We start from the raw sequence: 21,483 nt of genomic DNA, 5'->3' as shown, positions 1-21,483 counted from the left end.
GTTTTCTCTTGGTTGGTGATGGAAGTGAGGCAACTGGAAATAGGTAGTTCTCATCAAGAAAAGAGTGAGATTTGCTGTTTATGACAGAATAACAGCGTGCTTCCAGTAGTTACATCAGATGAGCTAGCGGATAGCTTGTCCATCAATTCTGCCTGTGGTTCCTATATCTGAGAACACAAAGTAGCTTTAATGGCATCCTTTTCTTTCATTTAAATCTGAGTTTCCCTCAACTACCCTGTGCTGTGAAAACAAGTTGGTGTGCAGATGGGCAGTGAACTATTAGATTGCTACTTATGAACCCTGTAGACCCATAGAACAGTCAGGTAACTTGACTTCATCTGCTATTAACAGTGAGTAAGCTCATCTCTCACTGAATTTGGGGTAAGAGCCTGTAGATAAGTATTTACTTAAGCCACTGCTGTAGTGTTTCTTTTCTGCACACAGGAAGCTTTTCTGTTTTATTATTATTTTATTATTGTTTTTATTTTGTCTTTGCTTGCAAGTAGGCAGTCATAGAGAATCTTGGCATTTAAAGTTCGTAAGAATATATATTAAAAAAAAAAGTTTGTTTGGAGACTGGTAGACATTTTATTCTTCCTGAATCAGTTAAGAGTTTGGCTTTCACGTAAAAGAAAGTTTGCTGAAGAGACAGTTGCAAATTGCCAAAACTGTCTGGTTCCTTTTCTTTGAGCCTCTCAGTAGCAAAAAATAGTCAATCCAGTTATGTAGCAAGCAACAAAATAGGTTTTACTGTTGAGTTGCATCAGAAGAAAGCTACATGAGGTAAAATCACAGAAACTGACAAAACCTGGATTTTAGATGTTTTAGGGCTGGGCTGCTTGCCCCGACAGGCTCTCAATGTTGTCAGTATAAAACATGTGAGATAAGGCGTGCCATTTTTCCAAAAATGTGTTTTGAAGAGCAATATGTATACTATCAACATTTTAAACTACACTTTTCGTAGCTGTACTTAAAGATTAATGGATGTCAGTAATAGAAGTTTTATGTTTTATCTGTTAGTGATTAAATTTACTTGCAGCTGAGGGTTAAGAGCAGCTACTCCTGAGTAGCTGCTGACAGCGAGTGCTCAGCGTCACACACACCACAGGGAGAAGATGTAGTTCTGTGTCTAAGCTAACATCATTGTACAGCTGGGGTTTGGGTGATGGCAGTACATGACAAATGGATACACCCCAACTGGTAAAGGAAAGTGAGAGAGGGACTCTATAGATAATTATTAAATTGCTTAAGAATATCATTTGATTTTAATTATTATTATTTTTTTTAGATTAGGCTTTTTCTTCCTTTCTTCCTTTTTCTCCTTTCTTTCTTTCTTCCTTTTTTTTCTTTCTTTTCTTTTTTCTTTTTTCTTTTTTTTTGCAAGTTTTTTCACTTTTACCCATTCTTTTGTCCACAAGAAGTTAGAAGGGCACAAAAATGAATTAACAAAAATGAATAGTGTTATTTACCTGCAGCAATAGTTTCCCATAAGCTGGCAAAACTGATTAATTTTATTCTCAGTATTTTGCTTGGAGCTTATTTAACAGGGAACATGAGAAACGTCTTGTGTGTATACACACACAATCACATAAATGTACACTCATGGTGTGAAAACAAAGTTATGTGAGATGACACTAATGGGGAAAGATTTGTTCAAGAGGGATTGGTGGAAAAGGGTTCTGTTTTCAGACTTGAAATGGAAACATGGGTTAAAGGAAATGACTTCAGAGAGAATCAGGAAATAAGCCAGGGAACAGTGAAATAGGTGATACAAAACAGTCAAGGTAACAAAAAGCTAAACAAAAAGAAAGATAGGAATACGAAATCAAGGAATTTCAGTGGTGGGAAAGAACTGATGTAAAGTCAGGACAATAAAGCTGTCTGGACTTCGCAGTAATCTCCACTCTTTTATTACTCCCAGTAGAACATGCAAGGAGAGAAAAGCATTCTTATGTAATCTTATAAGTTACCACTGTGAAAGGATAGCTTCCAGGACAGAAAGGCTGAGGCTAGATGGGGAAAATAAGGGATCTTGATTTACATTGTGTTAGACTGTAGCTCATGTTATCTTCTTTGAAAGAAATGAAAGAGCAAAATACAAGGAGATGTTTCAGCTCTCCTTTTTGGGATAAATACGTATTAGTAACCTTTACATAAGTTTGAATTTTTGCAGATTTACTGACATATGAGAAGGTGAAATAAAACTATAGTAAGTGTACCCTGTTTCAAAATGTATACTTGTATGAAGCACGTTACAGCAATATGAAGGTTTTGGTTAACCTTTATTTGAGACAAATTTTTTTGAGCTCTACTATTTGTGACTTATACAGGAGTCTCCAACTCATGCTGTCAAAGGCTGTAGCCCTCAATGCACTGTCCAAGAAAGGGACTACTGATGATGTGGTAACATAAAAAATTTATCATCCTGACACCAAGTTAATTTACTACCCCTAAAGGACAAAGGCACCACTGTGTTATGCTGGTTAATCAAAATGAGTGCTGATAAAATTCCTCATGATCATATATTCATTATATATGATGTACTTTATGGAAACACTGTCTTAAGGCTTTCTGAAGGTTGAAACAGTGAAGATTTCCTAATTATCCTCTGCATCTCTAAGATGAAGAGGAAAAAAAGACATATTTATATAGCCTCTTTAAATCCAGCTGACAATACCTCTTCCAAATATATAACAATAACAAAGATTCAGTTCATTAGATGAAGATTACTTTTTGATTCTCAGTAAAGATTGCGTGGATCACAAACCCAGAGAATTTGTTTAAATGTTATCTTTGGAGGTTTCCAAGCCCCAGGCAGACTCTGCAGCAGCTGAGCAGATCTAATGTTGGCCATCAATTAATTTCAAATGGGAAGTTGTGCAAGAAATCTCAAGAGGTCTCCTTTAAGTGAAATTTGAGTAGTGCTGTGATTCAGCTAAGTGAAAGATCCCGTAGGATCTTACTTAGATCTTTGAGCTCACATGGTTCTGCCTTGATAATTGTTGATGGATTGTGGAGTTGTAGAAACCCTCAGCTTTGGGCATCTGGGTAATCACAGATATGATCCACATGCAAAGTGGCACAGAAGACATTGGAAAAACTGTTTTTCTTATTTCTTGTTTGTATTATTGCTATTTCTTCAGAGAGTCTGAGCAAAGGTGGCTTGGTGGTGGGCAGTGTATGGAGAGGAAAAGTATACTGTAAGGAAAAGCAGATGAATGAAGCTTAAGACATCTGAAAAAAAAAGAACCAATTACTGAAATTCCACAGTAGAAGAGTTTTTTTTGCAAAGAGAAGTATTTGTGGTATCAAAATGTTAAACCATCTAATTCCACAAGAGCAAAGCAAAGTATTGAAAATTCAATATTGAGACTTGAAAAAAATATTATCATAGAAAATGACTTTAGATTTGAACCTCAACATATAATTCATTACTTGCTATTTTTATTTGTAAAATAGTAGCTACTCAAAAATCCAAAGCCCATCTGCTATTGTAGCTTCTGTGGCTTCAGTCCTGCTAGCTTTCTATTCTATGCCATGTTAAATGATTGAGGTAGAAGCTGGGAGTATGAAGAAACTCTTTCTGAGACACAAACTGCACCAGCCCTACAATAATTAGCAAGGCCTAGAGACCACTCTTACATTCTATGGACTACACCTGTATAAATTGGTGTAAGAGAAGAGAAGACTTCTGTGCTATTTCATATTCACTTATTTTCCCATCTTACTTCCTTTAAAGAATGTGGCATGAGATCAAGTTTCACTATTTTGCATTAAATAAGAATGCCTCTCCCCTGTGGCATTCTCAGTTGGCCTTCTTAGCACACAGCACAGTTGTGTAACCTTAAACAAAAATCAGACTTGTTTCTTGCACACAGGAATATAGAGAATTGAATTCAGATATGGCAGATTTAACACACAATAGGAGATTTTGAGCTGTGTTTCTTATACAGAAGTACATCTTTTAACTCTCAAAATTATTTCACTTCCTCATTTGGATGGTAGTGAGACATTCTCATTTCTAAAGTACTATTTGATGATGCATTTGCATAATGAAAAAGCAACTTCAGTTCAAACTCATGAATTTCTTTCACTTTAATTATAGTTCTTGACAACCTGAGTCACAAATGAGTAACACACACATAGAAAGATTCTCAGACAAGAATACCCTTAAGGGAAAAAAACAACAGGTTATCCCAGGCTTAGCAAAATTAGTTTCAAATACTATACAAACCAACTGACATATGTTTCCAGCCCATTAGTTTTGTGTTTTGGTTGCCATTCTTTTTTTTTTTAATGTTTTAATAAAAATTATAATAAAAAAACAAAAGAGGTTTTATTATTTATATACATTAACTATATGATGTATTTCTTTTGAGGCCCAAAAAAATTCCTTTTTGCTGAGTGCAGCCCAGCCACACCAGAAAGTTGGACACCCGTGGAAAGAACTCAATAAAATGCACAAAAGAAACACATTTCCACTGATTGTACTTTAAGGAAGGGATCAAACCAAGCTAGGAATGTTAACTGTTGCCATGTATCTTTACTTCTGAAGTCCTTCTTCCATGTTTTGAACATATTGTTACTATTATTATTGCTATTATTACTATTATTTATGAACTTCATAGAACAAAAGGAAAAATGCATCTGTTCTCACATCACATCCTTAATCTTATTAAGATAAGATACAGATAAGCAGCTTCCTCAACAAAGAGGTTTTGTTTTGTATAATGCATTTAAGATATTGATATGAAGTCAAAGTGAAAAACCGACCATTATCAGAAAAGTCAGTCCTAACTTCTTATGGTTAGATATTCTCAAATTATTTTTCTGATTCTAATACATCATCAAAATAATGTATAAACTGCTGCTAGGAAACTAAATGTATCATCAGAAAATGAAGCAAAGTAAACAAGTAGTTTGTCCTAAATCTCATCAAAGACCAAATTAGAATTCTGTAGAGTTAAAATACTAATTTCTGATCCAAAATTCTACAGAAACGTTTTCATCCTTTTTCATACCTGCATTCTCAGTGTCAAAAAATTAGAAAAGTTGCACCTCTACTTGGAGTCAGATGGGATGTTAGATTAGATTGGATATAAGGCAGAATTTTTTACATTAAGGGTGGTGAAGCACTGGCACAGGGTGCCCAAAGTGGTGATGGATGCCATGTCCCTGGAGACACACAAGGTCATGCTGGATGGGGCCCCAAGCAATCTGATGGAGCTGTAGGTGTCTCTGTTCACTGTAGGGGAGTTGGACTAGCTGACCTGTAAGGGTCCCTTCCTTCCAACTCAAAAGATTCCAGGATTCTTTGTTATATGGTTTACTATTCTTTGACTATGACAGTTAATGAGCAAAAAAGATTTTGCTGTCCATCCGTCAAGTTGATCTAGTTCAACAGCGGGACATCTTTGGGTCAGATGTGTGTCTGTTAGGGTCTCGATCTTTTATGGTATGTGTCAGCTTGGTATTTTGGAATGTGCTTTTCAAATTGTTTCAGTTTCTGAAGAAACACTCATTTTTACCTTCTGTAGATATACCAATAGAACATGGAATGTTTCTATGCGGTTGGTACTCCTCCCTGTCTTCCTCTGTCTTACTGTTTTCAAACTTCATAGATGGTATCTACTGGAACCTTAATAGTTCCTGATTATTCCTCATGATCCATTCATCTTCTTAAGCAAGAAAGAAAATGTTTTGGTGTGTTTTTTTCCAACAGATCTTTGATGTCAAAATAAATACGGAACCATTTTTTTCCCTTGATTGCTAGTGCCTGGTTACAAATCATCAAGTCAATGACCTTGTGTGAGTTTACATAGCTTTCTTGTGCAGCTGAGCTTCACTTAAGAAAGATTTCGAAGTCTTCATTTATTGTCTCTTTGCATTTACATGTATTCATTTAATTAATCTTAGTTATATTCCTTTGAACACTTGGAAGATTTCCTTCCTTCTTTGAATTTACATACATTTTAAAAATATTTTCCTTTAGGTGTATTAATACTCTGCTTTTTTCACTGTTCACGCAAGTAATCTGTTCTAATATCTGCTCATAAATCAGTCTTAACATTTTTCCTCTTCCTTTAATTTTCATCTTATCAACTGTGGATACCATTCTAAAGAGATCAAAACAAGGTTTCAGGGTTTCAGTTTTAGCAGTGCTAGGCCAAAATACCATCCGGATATAATGTGCTACCTAATCCACTGAAGTGCTTATACCACATTATCATGATGAAATCTACCACATTTCTTGTGTTGTTCTTTGAGTATATCTTTGGCCATCCTCAGTTTCCCAGAAGCTAATTGTGCTACATCCATATGTTTCTATTCCAATTTAAAATATATATATATTTCTCTTTAGGAGCTCTTAGAACTGCTACTACGAATGTAATTTTCAAGATTATAGTCTCTGAACATCCTTCTTTTAATCAGAATGACTGCACTTGATTAGAGGCTTCTGAAGGCCTGCTGGTCACAAGAGTTCCAAATTTATTTCCTACTTTATTTGGCAAAAACAACTGTGGTGCAATAGTCAGGTCATAGGATACCTAAGTGGTGAATTAACGTGGTATATTTTACCATAAAAGCCTTTCAAAGTTCAAAATTTCTTTTCTCCTTGGCGGAGCTGTAGAATTGCATACTGGAAATTGGAAAGCAGGCCCTACAGTGGAAAGCCTTTTGACAGTAGGTCATGATGTTTAGAATGGCATATCATAATCTATGCCTTTGTAGAAAAGGATGTTTTTCATCTCCCCTATCTTCATATATGCAAATGGCTTGAAATTAAGATTATGTAACAATAAATTGGTTAGACATATGTTTAATTCAATTCTGAACTGAAATTCACAGCACTATCATCACTTTGCATTAATCAGCTGCAGCCTAGCTTTGCATTGTGTTCCTGAGGTTATATATCATCTCTAACAATCACAGTAACTCTTCATTTAGTTGGCTGGACTAGCTCATGTGTTGAGTTTTTAAATCCACTGCTTTAAACTAGCAGCTGCAGATACTACAGATCTAGATTGTGATAAAAGCTTTGAAGATTGAGAAGAAAATGATCTGACCTCTGTTGCTGGGTAAAGTGACTGGTATGAGACAGTAGTCAGACGCTTTCTTTTCTTCGTAGCAGGAAAAGAGAGAAAAACAGAACACATGAACAGAGCAGGGAGTACACATTAATCATGACTAAGACTAAAACAATAATCATGATTAGGTTACAATTCACATGATCCTTGTAACAACAAAATGCCCAGGGGAAAATGTCAATGTTAACTGTGTGCTTTTAATTCATGTTCTTAAGAGAGATTTAAGGAGCATTCATTTTTTTTCCATCTTCCAAAAAGGTGGTTCTTATGCTAGTGTTCTTTACTGGTGTTGAATAGTCACCCATTCTCTGAGCAGGTTTATTTAATGGAGTTAAGTTTAACAGCATATACTATTTTTAACTTCCATTACAGTACACAGCTAGGTTATATATAAGCAATTATGTTTACTCTCAAAATTGCTTCTCCTGAATTTGAATGATAAAAATTCCATTTGCAATAAATTAGAATGAGTATCCCCTTTTAAGCCCTTCAGTTTCATTTCTTGGGATGTTGTCCGAAAAAAATATGCTGCAGCCTGTAATGGTTTCATTGTCTAAAAATGTACAGTCTTTAAAAGCATCACCTCTTTGCAATTTTGTTGATATTTTTCTGGAACTTTAAGTGTGCTCTGTAAATAAATATATGCCCAGACTTTTTATACTTCCCTCACTTGTTCTTTCAGCACAGTTTGTCAGTTCTCAATTTCAATGTGAGAAGGAAATGATTCTTTCCCATCCTCCTTCAAATACTGTTGAAGGTGGCCTCCCCTCTGGCTGACTCTGTTCAGTGATGAGTCCAGAGAGCTGCACTGTTTAAGTTTATTGATTAAATTCAGCACTGGTGGACATGAGTGTAATTCCTTTTGGAGTCACTGCCTCACTGTTCCTGTTTTGATCTGCTTTTCCAAACGATTCCTAAAATAATGGTACTCTGAAGAGCATCAATAAAAATCACGCCCAACCTGATGTCAGTCAGCTTTTCATGGGGATAGAACTTTCTATCCTTTCTGATTTTTATCCAAAGGTGACAAAATATTTCTCCTTTCCCAGTCAGCAATCCCATTTGGGGTTGCATGCCTAACCTGTGCTATTGGAGCAAGTGAGAGGAACCACCAGACAGTGGGGTTACTCAGCGTGGAAGAGTCCCTGTTTCCTTGACCAAGCATAGCTCCTTCAGCACACGTTTTCCTCTCTCCTCACCTCTACGCTACGGCGCAGTATTTCTCTTGCTCTCTCTCTCACTCTCTCTTTTCTGTATCTCTCGGAAATCAGACCGGAGTTCAGAGCACTTTCACTACCTTTTATGAGGTAGAGTGCGATGGCATAGATGGGAGTAGGGCTAGTCAACTTTCTACCCACCCACCTACCTGTGCTGAGGGAGCTACGCTTGAGGCCGGAAGCGGTGACTCCTCAACGGTGAGTAAGCTCCTCTCTCATCTCTAATTCTCTCTATAGGACTGTGGGTGGAGGGAAAAGAAAATGTGTTGTGTTTTTTTTTTTTTTTTTCCCAATTTTTTTTTAACTTTTTATTAACCACTGGGTCACAGAATGAATTGCATGTATTGTTTTAGTCACCAGTGAAAAGTCATTTATTTCCCATTCTGAATTCCTAATGTCATCTCTAAAACAGGGATGATGTTTGTTTGGAGAGGTGATCCATTTACAGGTGTAATCCTTCTAACTTGTTTATCTTACATTGTGAAAAGGTATTCTCTGTTCATCTTAAACTCAGTTGCTAATTTTCCATTAATTTAATTGCAGTAGTGTTGGGCCATCACTTTCTGATTAAAGATAGATGGTAGTTTTACATGTTTATCATCATTAACTATGAATACTGATAATTTCTACAGGACTGGATTTTTATTTTCCATATTTTCTATTCCTGATTTTAATTTGCTTAATCCAGAATGATTATGAAGCTATCTATTGACAATAGGCCAATTACAAGACTTGTCTTATAGATAAAATAAAATTCATGAGTAAATTATAAGCAGAAAATCAAACCCCAGGAGTTTTAATCAATACTTCATGTTTGAAATTATAAATCCAAGCTTTTGATTTTTTTATGTGATGTGAACTTGAGATTGACAGAGTTATTGCTGTCTCAATTTCTTGGTGTATTTCTTGTGTCAGTACCTATATGTTACTATTTTACACTAAAGTCTTGTCTCATTACCTATTTTTCTTTGCCCCAAGTATTACTGCTTCACTATTTTAATATCCCTCAGCATTTAAAAAAAGACGAGATGGACTACGAAGATCTTCCTTTCTTGTTCTGCCTCTTGGGTATCTACTCAAGCTGTCAAGATGTCAGAGCGCTCATACTAAAGGACAGAAGAAGGGTCATATGAAGATTTTAGCCCCTGGGGATATACAAATCTTACTGTTCATGTTCATTTAATGCTCTTTATCAGCTCCGTGTGCGGCCATGTCATATCATAGTGAAAGGCACTAAAAGGCAGTAATGCATAGTCTATAAATCAGAGAATGCAATCACAGCCTTTTCAGCAGAGGTGGTCGGTAGTCTGATTGATGAAATACTTCTATTTTCAGGTGACTAGGTGGCTTTGAGGAATTGGGAATAGGATGCAGAGCCTTCCATCTTCTGGTCACTGACATATATTGGGAATTGGTCAGTAGTGATGGATAGGTATTCCCCCTGATGACTCAGTGATGCTCTTTGCATGAATGCACAGGAAATCTGAGTGAAATTCTAGAAGGATGAATATCTTGTTTAGCAAACTGCCAGAATTTCACTAATAACTGTTTCCCTTTGTTCTAGAGAGAAAAATAAGGGCCACAAATAAATAACTGGCTCCTCTAGCTTTGAATAACGTTTGCAAAGAGTTTTATTATTACTGCTTATTCCTTTTAGTAAACCAAGCATTGAAGTCTCCAAATCTTCCTATGCATAGGCAAAAACGTGTCTAGAAAATTTAGCTTCCCTGGCAAACTTTGATCTTTTAAGTAGAAAAGAAAAAGCAGGTTAGTCAATTTGTAATGTTTCATTGGGAAATCTTTGTAGGAATTTCAACTTTTAAAGAGGGTTTGAGGTTTGCTCTTCTGAGAGGCAAATGCTTTGAGGGAAAATTTAATCAATATCCGAAGCACATGTTTTGCTGATGAGTTTACAAAATTGTTTTTTTTTTCTTCATATAATTATTCTTGTTTAATGTAGGAGACTTTAAGTTTTGCACAGAATTGGCAAAGCATAAAGACCAACTGAGCAGTGCCCCTAATCTCACTGCAATTATCTGAAAGCATACTGGTAGCATAGAGAGACAAATTCTTTTTAGAAGTGGTATAAGGATTGGGAATGGGAGATCAGAATTGGTATCATTCAGTAATTAAGGTGAATTAGAGATACTGTGGGGGATATTATGAAACAGAGATGTCAGTGGATTACTTTAAATCCAAAGAAGATTGCTCTCTACATTTATCTTGTAAGATGAGCAAATCAGAAGTTGGCTTATTTATATATACAGGGGAATTTGCATAGGCAATGATATGCAAAATACCATAAACTATTTTGATAATTAATCTGGAATCTTCCTATTCCAAATCTAATACTAAATTTCAGTCATGCAACCCTAGGCTGTGGATTTGCCTGAGTAACCTCACTGGGCGAATAAATACCTTAATTTTCATTTACTGTGCTAATTCTCCTGTTAAATTATTATTTTTTTAAGTATAAAAATTAAAGTGTCTAAAGTGCACAGCTTCTAGTATTTTACAACATTGGCTTAAATGTGTATTCTGGTATTTACAATGTTTCTTTTAGTATTACATTATTTACATATACATAAATTAAAGTGAAATATAATGAGACAGTTTTCAGGTAATTTTGCTTATTGAAAACTTTTGAAAACAAATATCTTAGCAACTTATTTCAATATACGCTAATTTAAATTTCTTAAATCTTATATGTTGTATAAACCTAAATATACTTTACTATATTATTTGTTTATAAAAACAAAGCATTCTTTAAAATTGCATTGATTTAAGTTGCCAACCACATTCTCTGTTAGTGACTCCAACCCAAACCAGAAATTAGTACATTTCTACGTTTGTATTTAAGCAGGTCAGCATTGAAATTACAGCCTTGTTTCTCAGTCATACTGGTAGAGATGTGATAATATTTTAACAACATAGATCATATATGGAGATCAAACATTGTCTCAGTATGATTAAGATGGTTAATTATAATTCCCAAATTTTCTGTTTTTCCAGGCTGATTTCTCTCACAAGCTGAATTAAACCTTTGTGGGTTGGTTCTTACCTTCTTCTTTTTCTGTATGAGTGAGGGAGAGCTGTGAAATGAACCATCTGTTTGCAAATGGTGTCAGCTGGCAGATAGATGCTCATCACCCTGCCCTCTCTTATTTCAGTTTTAGGCAGGTGTAATACCATTGACTCAACATGAATTACTTTTGATTTAATCTTGTTTAAGCAAAAGAAGTGAAGATGATAGTGCACAAGCATTCTAGAGGACTCTTTGTGTTGATTTAAATTGCAATCCTTTTAAACTTTGACCTCAGCTCGTTTGAATTGTCAACGAAATGCTCAGTAGCACTTGGACTGAGTATACAGTTTGAGAGGAGAGTAGGGTTACTGTAACACCCCGGACATTTATTCCTGGGACAGTTCAAATTCGAAGTCATTAAACATGATTCTATTCGATCAAAATCATTTGAATTTTTGCTCCATCTGAGCATATCCATGCAAGCATGGTAGTGTACCCTTGATCTATACAATCACGATGCATCTCAAACACCATATCCTCCTCTAAGACTCAGGAAGTTTTCAAGATGAGGAGAAAGAGATCACCGTAAAGAAGCACATTTTGCAAATGATAACGTGGGAAAGAGATCACACAGTAACAAATGGAGGCTACCCTACTCAAGTAAAAAAATAAAAAGAGTAAAAAAATAAGAGTGGGTCAGTAGGGTAAGGAAAATTGAATTTTTTATTTTTCAGAAATATTATTCAGAAACATTTTGCCTGAATTATGAAAAGTTTTTGACCGTTCTGTCCATTGTTAAGTGGAGAGTGATTAATCTATCCAAATGTAAACATCTGTATCTGAGTTGCTCACTCCAGACTTCCCTTATCATTGATGGAGAGCAGCAGGCTTTTCTACTCATATTACTAACAAGGCATAGGCAGGTGAACAGAACCATGCAGAGAAATGTGTAGTCAGGGGATTTAGTTTTGGGGTCTGTGGAGGGTGCGTATTCATAGGAAACTGATGTCAACTTTCTATGAACATAGCTGTGGCAGAAAGGAAGCTTCTTATTTTTTGCTGGACAGAAATATTTATATTGTTTTGTAAGAATATTTAATATTAGAATATATACTATAATATATAAAAACCTAAATAAAGTAGGTTTTAAGGGGGTTCCAAGCTCATTAGTTTCTTAGGCTGCAGCTTTCACTTTATTATTTCCCATATTTGACAGTTTTCAGGATGAAAAAAGAAGAATTAAGGAAAATAATCTCAAAACTATTCACTGCATTTACATTCTTGAACACTTGAGTCAAAATTCAAATAGTTTTTCAGAAATGTTGAGCATCTAGGTTCATTGTATTGTCGTTAGGATTCTAGTGCAATTTAATATGTTTAGGTGTAATTGAAGAGGAGATGTACTCATAGAAAATGAGCTCATTGAAGATCTCAGGTATTCCATGGTTCTTGGTCTTCTCCACCAAGCACAGAAGGAAACTGAAATGCTTTGGTCCAACACCTGGAGCTGCATAGGATGAGCACAGGATAAGAATTCATTTATGGAAATGGACCTTGCATAGGTCTCTGAACACACTGTCTGAATTTTTTATAAGCAGACCCACTTTTCATGCCTAGAAAAATTGATCAACTGTAGACATCTGAAAAACTGCTTCTGAGTATTCTACTGCCATGAACAGTTCTTGGATCCTGACAAATATTAAAAGACATTCAGTCTCAAATTTTGACATCAAGTAAGTACAGACAACTCATGTGCAATGTTCAGGTTAAACAAGAACCATGTGAGAAAAGAGGTCCCTAGGTTAAAAGCACAGAAACTGTATGGGGTGTGTGGATCACTGAGGTTATAACTACTTCTCTATTGCTGTTCAAGCAAAATGCTATATAAAACACTGAATCTCAAAAGAAAACATAGGCAAAGTAAATTAGGATTTCCTAAGATAACATGAAATTTTCTGAAGAAATTGATATTGTACTTAAACAACTTGAGTGAGCTATTAAACATATGTCAATAACTGATGATCATTTTTTTCCTCAGTTTTACAGTTACTCATTTTTTTCCTTTGGATAAAAAACGTATTCTTATAGTAGTGAAACTGATCATCAGCATCATCTACACTAATTTTGTAGATATGTTTACATGTATGCAGAAGAGAAGACAAAGGCAGATATTGTTGTCTACCACAATGAGGTAACAGAAGGATACAGAAGAACCAGACTTGGTTTATGGTGCATGGTGACAGGACAAGAGGCAGTGGACAGAAGTTTCAATGTGGGAGATTCCAGTTAGGTATAGCAAAAACCATTTACCCCGAGGGTAGTCAAATTCAAGACCACGGTGGGGGTTTCTGATCTAGAGAGGCTGAAGATTGTCTTTGGAGATACCAGAATGTCCTGAACAATGTAATTAAATATTCATCATGTCTAAAGGAGTAAGTTAATCACAAATATGCAAGTGAATAGCTAGGAAAATAGGAGCATAATTCCATTTTTCTGTGTACCCACAAATCCTTTTTAACCCCATTGCAACCACTTTGTTTTCCAAATATTGACTTTTTTCTTGTTAGAGAAATTCAAATGGATGTGATAGTTTTCTCACAATAGCTGAGCATCTAGGAAAATCCTAATACATATTCTTCAGCGACTGACTGAAATACAGCTTCAGGCATTGGGTTGTAATGCTGAAAAATAGCAGATGTCTTCCACCATAGGGATGAGTGCATCTGAATAGCGAATAGGCCATTCTTGCACTGGCTGTCAGTAATTGTATCATGTTTATGCATGCAGTGTGCTACAGAAGCATAAGACACGAGTATTATGAATAAAATCTTTTCTTATATATATATTTATCTTACATAAATATATAGTGCTATATTTACTATTAAGCACACTTGAGAGGAAGATGTTCTTTTGTGTAAGAGGTTAATCTGGGAAAAAATTATTTCTGATTCACCCTCCCAATTCATAATTTCTTTATGTAACCTTTGTTGCTATAGAGGGTGTTAACTTACTTTTGGTTTGTAGTAACAGCAACTATACTGGTCCACAAAAGTATGAACTTGGCTCAAAAAGGTGGAGAAGCACAGAATGCATCCAGAATTCAGGTAGTCAGATAGCATTAATGGCTTCACAGTGCATAAATTTTCTGCTAACGGCTTACAAATCAAGTTCTAGACAAGAATATTCAGAGTTGTATGTTCTTTTCCAATATAGAATCATGGATCAGTCTAGGTTAGAGAAGATTGTAAAGATCACCATGTCTCGCCATCAACCTGACCTACTGAGTCCCGTGACTAAACCATGTCCCTCAGTGCCACATCCACACATCTTAAATTCCTCCAGGCATGGGGAGCCCTAGGCAGCCCATTCCAACACCTAATCACCCTCTTCTTGAGGAAAGTCTTCCTAATATCCAATATAAACTTCCCCTGATGCAACATATGAAATAGACAGAAATTGCTCCTCGCATTTTATACCAAGTAAACAGACTAAACTTTATTCATCAGTAATTATTAATACTCATTTTTTGCACTCATATGTTTCAAGGTCACTGTGGGCCATTGTTATCATTAAGCTACCTAAGTGACGGGTATGTTCCCTGAAATCACGTAATTTAAAAATCTCCAATAGTTATGATAAACTTGAGTACACGTATTAAGCAAAAACATCCAATGTTGATTTAACGAGTGCTTCAGATAGAATCATTATCGTTCATGATTTTGCGATTAATTACTATCAGTACTAAAATTTTTCACCTAATTAATAACTAAAATTGCACGCTTTACCTTCCAGCCATTACGTTCTGTTATGTCTTTGTCTAATCTATTAAACCTGAAATATTGTCACTTATCTGTTACTGTCTATTTACTGACATAGATAATTCATTTTCAGTCATTTCTGTATTAGTGGAAAACAGAGCTGCCTGAATCTTTGCCATAAAACATGTTTTTTATTCGGGAGGTTCGTTATCTTCCTCTCCGGTTCCTCAGTGTTATTCTGGCATTGAGGTACTCAACATCTGGGGACATGATACACTGAATATGATTATTTAACCTGTTTCATCAGTTTCCTCCTTTTTATATACTCAAGGTTCATATTAGTCGTTTTCCACAATGTTGCTTGGAAAGGGCTATTTAATCTAATTATCTTCAGTGATTCAATGAGATGTTGGCTTACTTCTGTCTAGAAAAGTGTTTCTTATCCTATAAGTAGGTATCACTCTGTTGTAAAATAAGCCAAACCAAAGTCTACATTTCTGGTGTTTACCAGCTTATCAGATAATCGTCCTCTTTATGATTTATCACATTTCCAGTTGTTAACTGCAAATTTCATCAATTACAAATGACTTTTTTTTTCCAGGATGTTTTTTTTCTGCAAGTTCTTCTCCAGAAATAATATAAAGCTGACAACTGATTTCTCCAAGAGCCCACTGAAAAGTCATGGGTAGCAATGACTTCACTGCCTATACATACTTCTGAAAATTAAATATTTCCTGATTAAATATCTTCCTAAAGATTAAATATTTCCTGACTAACAGCTATGTACAATTCTTTCCCTGCTTCGCAAAGTTTATTAAAACTACCAATAATAATCTATAACATTCTTCAACTAGCTTTCTTAAAACTACCTACACTACTTTCTTATTCACTGGAAGTAAAGATTTTCTTTTGTCTCTTTTCTCTTAGTTTTTACAGTATTTTTTCACTTCTAAATGTGAGGATAAATTTTCTCCTTTACACAAACTTTGGTGTCATTCTTCCCCATTGCACTGCTGCAACAATGCAGGGGGAACATCTCTTTTTATTTGCTGTAATGTTAAGGAATGAATTTTCCAGCTTCATTCTCACTTCTTTAGCTATTGCAGTATTGAAATTGCCAGTTATTTAGATAATGTGAATATATAAAGGAAGAACTAAATCCTCACTGTCACAAGATTCCAGAAAATTTTGCATATAGTTCAGGAAAAATGCATCACAACTTACAAGCAGACCAAAAACTCCTCAAAGCCTTATAGAATTTTGCACAATATACATATATATATATTTGGCAGATAATACTGTCTACTGCTCATTTACTCTACCCTTGCATTCATTAACTGCAAAGTTAGCTTGTAGCAAAATCCTTTTTTTTTTTAATTTTTTTTTTTTCTGAATGATGGCAGAAAAAATGATGCTGGCCCTTTGTCAGGTGACAGTTCTGAAGCTATAACCTGGAAAACTGACCAGCTCTAGAGCAGCCATTGCCAGACTCTTTAATGATTCTGAATCTTCCCCCGCTCTCTTTTTTCTAAAAAATTTTATGGTCTAATAACGTGTCTCTTATATTTAAATGGTATTTTTTTTCCTAAGTGGATTTCTAAACAGATCTAAGTAGCAGAATGCTATCACTTCGTGTAGCCAGTCAAGGACTAGCTTTCATTATATTCATAATTCCCTAATTATTGCTAGGTGTTGCCTTCTATACTGTGCAGTAATTTCATAGAAGTACTTCTATACGAAATGTTAATCCAACACTCTTTGTTATTATTATTATTAATCATTATTACTATTTTATTTTTTTTATTCATCTGTTTGGAAAAATGCGTGTGTCTCTATGCCCTGATTTTGTAAGGAATTAACATACTTTGGCCTCGGTTTATCTTTATGCCATTGTAACTGTGCTTTTTAAGCACAGCTTAAAACTGAAGTAACACATCAGTGTGTTAAGATCTAAATGTTATTTGGAGTAATGATGTTCATTCAGTTAAATTCTTCCTTACTGAGCCAGAATACAAACAAGGAGCTGGAGGCAATAAGAAAATCACTAGAACTGCTTAGGTAGCCAAATTGGATGTGTGGGATGGTTACCAGAAGATTTTGGAGAACAATCGTATCAAAATACTATTATGGGATTTTTATGTCTCTTTTCTGTTTCCAAGACTTGAAAGCAATACAGTATGAATGGACATTAAGAACAAGGTCTAAGTACTTGCATGTTAAAATCAGATTAATAATGGTGAAAATAGGAAGCTCTTATCTATTATAACAGCAGATTGGATCTAGAGGTAATTAAAACAGCATAAGAATATGTAACATAGTTTTGTAAAAAAACATCATTACAACCTTCATCTGATCTTGTAGAATCACACATGCTTCTGCATACCCTTATCAGTAAGCTTCATAAAATTATGAATTTATTTAAAGATGTAGATTGCTGTCTATGTATGGATTTCAGCATCTTATTTATGTGCCTCATTTCAGCATGCGTTCTTTCATCATTCTGTTCCTTAGAATATGCCCCATTCAAAACAGCTACCAGAACTTTCTTTTGCAATGGAATACTGAAAAATGTGAGACTATTAGAAATCTTCAACAAATGTAATTAATGAGAATGTACAATATAGGCTTGATCCAGTCAGTTTACCCACAGTGATTACAAAGTAAATACTATTTGGGGGTATCACTTCATATTCAGAATCAATCCACTGGTGTTTCAAAAGAATCATTTAACAATGAATAATGTTTGACTGTGTGTCTCAGTAGTAAATTAGAATATCCTAATTTAATAGAGTATGATCTGTTATTTGCCAACAAACATAGATTGCCTTATAAATCATGCAATAGTGTGGTTATAGAATAATGGTATACTGAATTATATTTAATTACTGCCTATTGAACAGTCATGTTACTGCCATATAATATAATTTTCCATCTTTTAACATAGTTTCTTTTACTAACAGAAAATGCAAATTAGTTCTGAAGAAAAATATTTACTGGGGACAGGCAATTAACTGTATATTTCAGGAAGTGGCACCAAGTACATGAAAATCATCAAAATGTTTTTCTGTTTTGCACCTCTCTGTATGCAACTGTTTATGTGTTTAATGAATTATATTGAATATAGGCCACAGCTGAGGAATTCAAAATAACAGGTAAGTCTGTAGATGAATGTGCTTCCTGATGCAGGCTTTCTGTAATGTCTATTCTTGTTTCACATCAGTCACCAATACTTTTCAGGAAGGTTTCTCCTGCATTTATATTCTGAACTGTCTTCCTCTCTTAATGATCCAGTGTGTTTGAGATGAATTATGTTGGTGTTTTTTTAATTGCCTTACGAGTATTTGTCCCAATTACCTTGCTTAAAATTCATGTTAAGTAATCGTATGCTCCCAAAAGATAGCGGCAGAAAAAGTTTGGAGGGAGGATGGGCCTTTTGTTCCAGTTAAAAATATCTAAAAACTTTCTGTCGGGTGGAATTAAAGAGCTAGAATAACATTGCATCTGTAATAGTTGCTAAAAACTAGGGGAAACTTATAAAAATTTAAGCCAACTTCCATGATAAAATGAAAGGCTTTATCGCAAAAAGTAGATACCAATTTTTCAGCATTTTGAGACAGAGACAATTGAACATCCTAAATAGTAAACTGGTTTGCTGCATTGCTTAAGTCCATCTATTATAGCACCTACTGGTAGAAGGATACCTAGTTGCATATGGTAAGCATCTAGTTTGTTTTTTGGAACAATGAGATATTGCTTGGGAAGTCCCATTATCTGCTTTAATCCTTTTGAAATATTTGGCCAGGGACATGTACTTGATCTCAGTACATGAAAGCTTGTTGATTGAAAGTCCCAACGGTTTGAAGTTTAACAAGATCTTGAGGCCTCACACATCCAGAGGACCCAGACGCCTGAGGCAGACTTGAGCATGGAAGAAACATGGGGGTATATGTACAAAAAGCCTGCTTATCACAAAGTAATATTACTTACGAACATGAGTAGTAAATATTACAGTTACAAAAGCATAAATATGTGGTTAAATGTTTCAGATTTTTAATTCTTTAGGAGTTTTCACATCTCTTTTTGTCTTTTCACATGGGATTCTTGAAGAAGCTCAGCACTGGCCTCACACTACTCCTGTAGATATAATTGTGGATGTTATCCTGGGATTCATAGGAATAATTAGGGAAAAAAAAAAAAGACTGATCACTTGGGAAAATCTCTGCTGACCTGTTTTGTTGTTTCTGACATTTAAAAGTAAATTTATAAAGGCTTAAGTGAGAAGTCACCTTTTTTTTTTTTCTTGAGAAAAACAAGGGAACTGAATCTTGGCCTATAGAAAAAGAATCAACAAAAATCAGCCAACACAAGCTTTCTCTCTGAATTACTAAAAAATGTTCATGTGAGGTACCACAGCCTTCCCCTAACATGGTGCATGTTGCTTCTGGTGCTTGTTGCTGCAAGCCTGTTGATTAATCCTCAAAGGGTTCATTGCATCTTTAATGGGATCTGAGAGCATCCAGACTTCAGTGAGGGAGTGATCCAGTGATCCAGACATAGAGTAACCCTGCTATATTTCATTTTGTTTTCTCTTCATAGCTGGACAGTGCCACTTCTCTCATCCAGGCAGCTAAAAATCTGATGAACGCTGTGGTCCTTACAGTGAAAGCATCATATGTAGCTTCTACTAAGTATCAGAAGGTCTATGGTACTGCTGCAGTGAACTCCCCAGTTGTGTCTTGGAAGATGAAGGCACCTGAGAAGAAACCCCTAGTAAAGAGAGAAAAACCAGAAGAATATCAGACAAGAGTGAGAAGAGGGTCCCAGAAGAAACATATTTCCCCTGTACAGGCCTTAAGTGAATTTAAAGCTATGGATTCCTTCTAAAACACTAAGCTTTACCAGCAGGGTTTTATATTCTTTTTGTATGCATACCTGCCGACTTGTATGCGTCTGGCATGGGGTGGGGGGAACAGTGTCAATTTGCATGCAACCTGAGGCTCTATTGAAGTAACTAACTTTCTGCAATGCCAAAATTTAGGGCATTCTCTTCCGATGTTCAGTGGACTTGGTCCAAGCTTACTTTTTAAACTAAATGATAGCATTAAATTGGCCAAAGAATTTGCATCACGGGAGTATTTGCTTGGGTTAAATAACAAATTCAAGTCTAAACCCAGAAATTTTTATGCATGCAAGAAACATTAGGTTGGCAGGTATATTAAGTGAGAAAAAAAAAAATGGAATTGTAATGGTAGACCATAAAGCTTGTATTGCTTCTGTTCCAGTGCAAAAATGTACTAGCCAATATGCTTAAATGTGTGGCCCAATAATTAAATGATATAACTTTTAAGTCATTTTCATTATAGTATGTGAATTTTTAAAACAGATACAAACTAATTCATCTTAAAAATGCTTCTTTTAAACCATATTTTGTTCTTTATATTCTAGTAGTGTTATGATTGCTCACGTTTCAATTATTCCCATTAATATGAACAGAGGTTTACTTTTGCCAATTGAATTCCTTATGGTGGAGTATGAAGCACAATATGGTGATTGACATTGCCTTTTATATTATGATTATTATGATGATGATTATTATTATATTAGTAATAGAAGACCTGATGGTGGTATGTTTAGAGACACGGAAACTGACAGTGTGAGAATTTAGAGGCAAATATGTAGGTGTAGCTTGGATTACAGGTATCTGACATACCATTGTAACCACTAACTCAATAAACTCATTTAACCTTGGAATCCTCAGTATGTATGGCTTGTCTCTTTTAATGCAGACATGCACAAATACTTTCTACATCATAGTTGAGGTAGACAGATCAATTTTGCCTTGTGTTTTTTTCTATTTTTTGGAAGAAAAAGCAACATTACACTAATTTTTTATTACCAAATATGGGCAATGGGTCAAAACCATAGTTCAATTCTTCAACAGAGACATATGTCATGTAGGTGATAAAATTTTTGTTTCAATGCATCACCTCAAAAACAGCGTGAAGATTATTCAATTTAGTAAGTCAATAAGCTTGACATCTAATCATCATTGTGCCACACTGTATAGATCCGTGTCGAGGCTACTAAAAAAAGAAATGCAATATCTGCTTTACTCTCTTTTAGCCCCGACAGTTGGCTCAACAGATATTGCATTACAATTATGAAAATGTCTTGGTTTATTTGAAAATAAAGAAATGTTTTTGGTTTTTTTTTGTAATTAAAAAATTACAACTTGAAAGTACCTTCTTTACCTCATAAGGGATTTGAAACAGTGTAAGAAAATGGGATATACCATAAGTGACTGTCTATCCCTCACAATGTTTTTGAGAGAAGTGTTTGGGTGCTTTTGTCAGATACATTGATCATTCCTCAGAACAGCAATGTACCCAATTTTA

General features: G+C 35.1%; 1 protein-coding gene across 6 annotated transcripts in view; it reads left to right on the top strand.

Annotated features, from left to right (window-relative positions):
• CTNNA2 (catenin alpha 2) overlaps positions 1–20,954 on the top strand; it is a 457,330-nt gene extending 436,376 nt beyond the window's left edge. For 3 of the 6 annotated variants that reach the window (XM_021395886.1, XM_021395888.1, XM_021395887.1), the window contains exon 12: positions 19,685–19,972. In XM_021395886.1, the coding sequence (XP_021251561.1) occupies positions 19,685–19,972 (288 nt within the window). Of the gene's footprint in view, positions 1–8,359; positions 8,504–19,684 lie in introns of all 6 variants that reach the window. The other 3 variants (XM_021395891.1, XM_021395885.1, XM_021395889.1) reach the window with 3 other exon arrangements.

The sequence above is a fragment of the Numida meleagris genome, chromosome 4, assembly GCF_002078875.1.
Source record: "Numida meleagris isolate 19003 breed g44 Domestic line chromosome 4, NumMel1.0, whole genome shotgun sequence".
Lineage (NCBI taxonomy): Eukaryota > Metazoa > Chordata > Aves > Galliformes > Numididae > Numida > Numida meleagris.
Note: the sequence above shows the minus strand (reverse complement) of the source record. Positions and strands in the feature narration are given on the sequence as shown.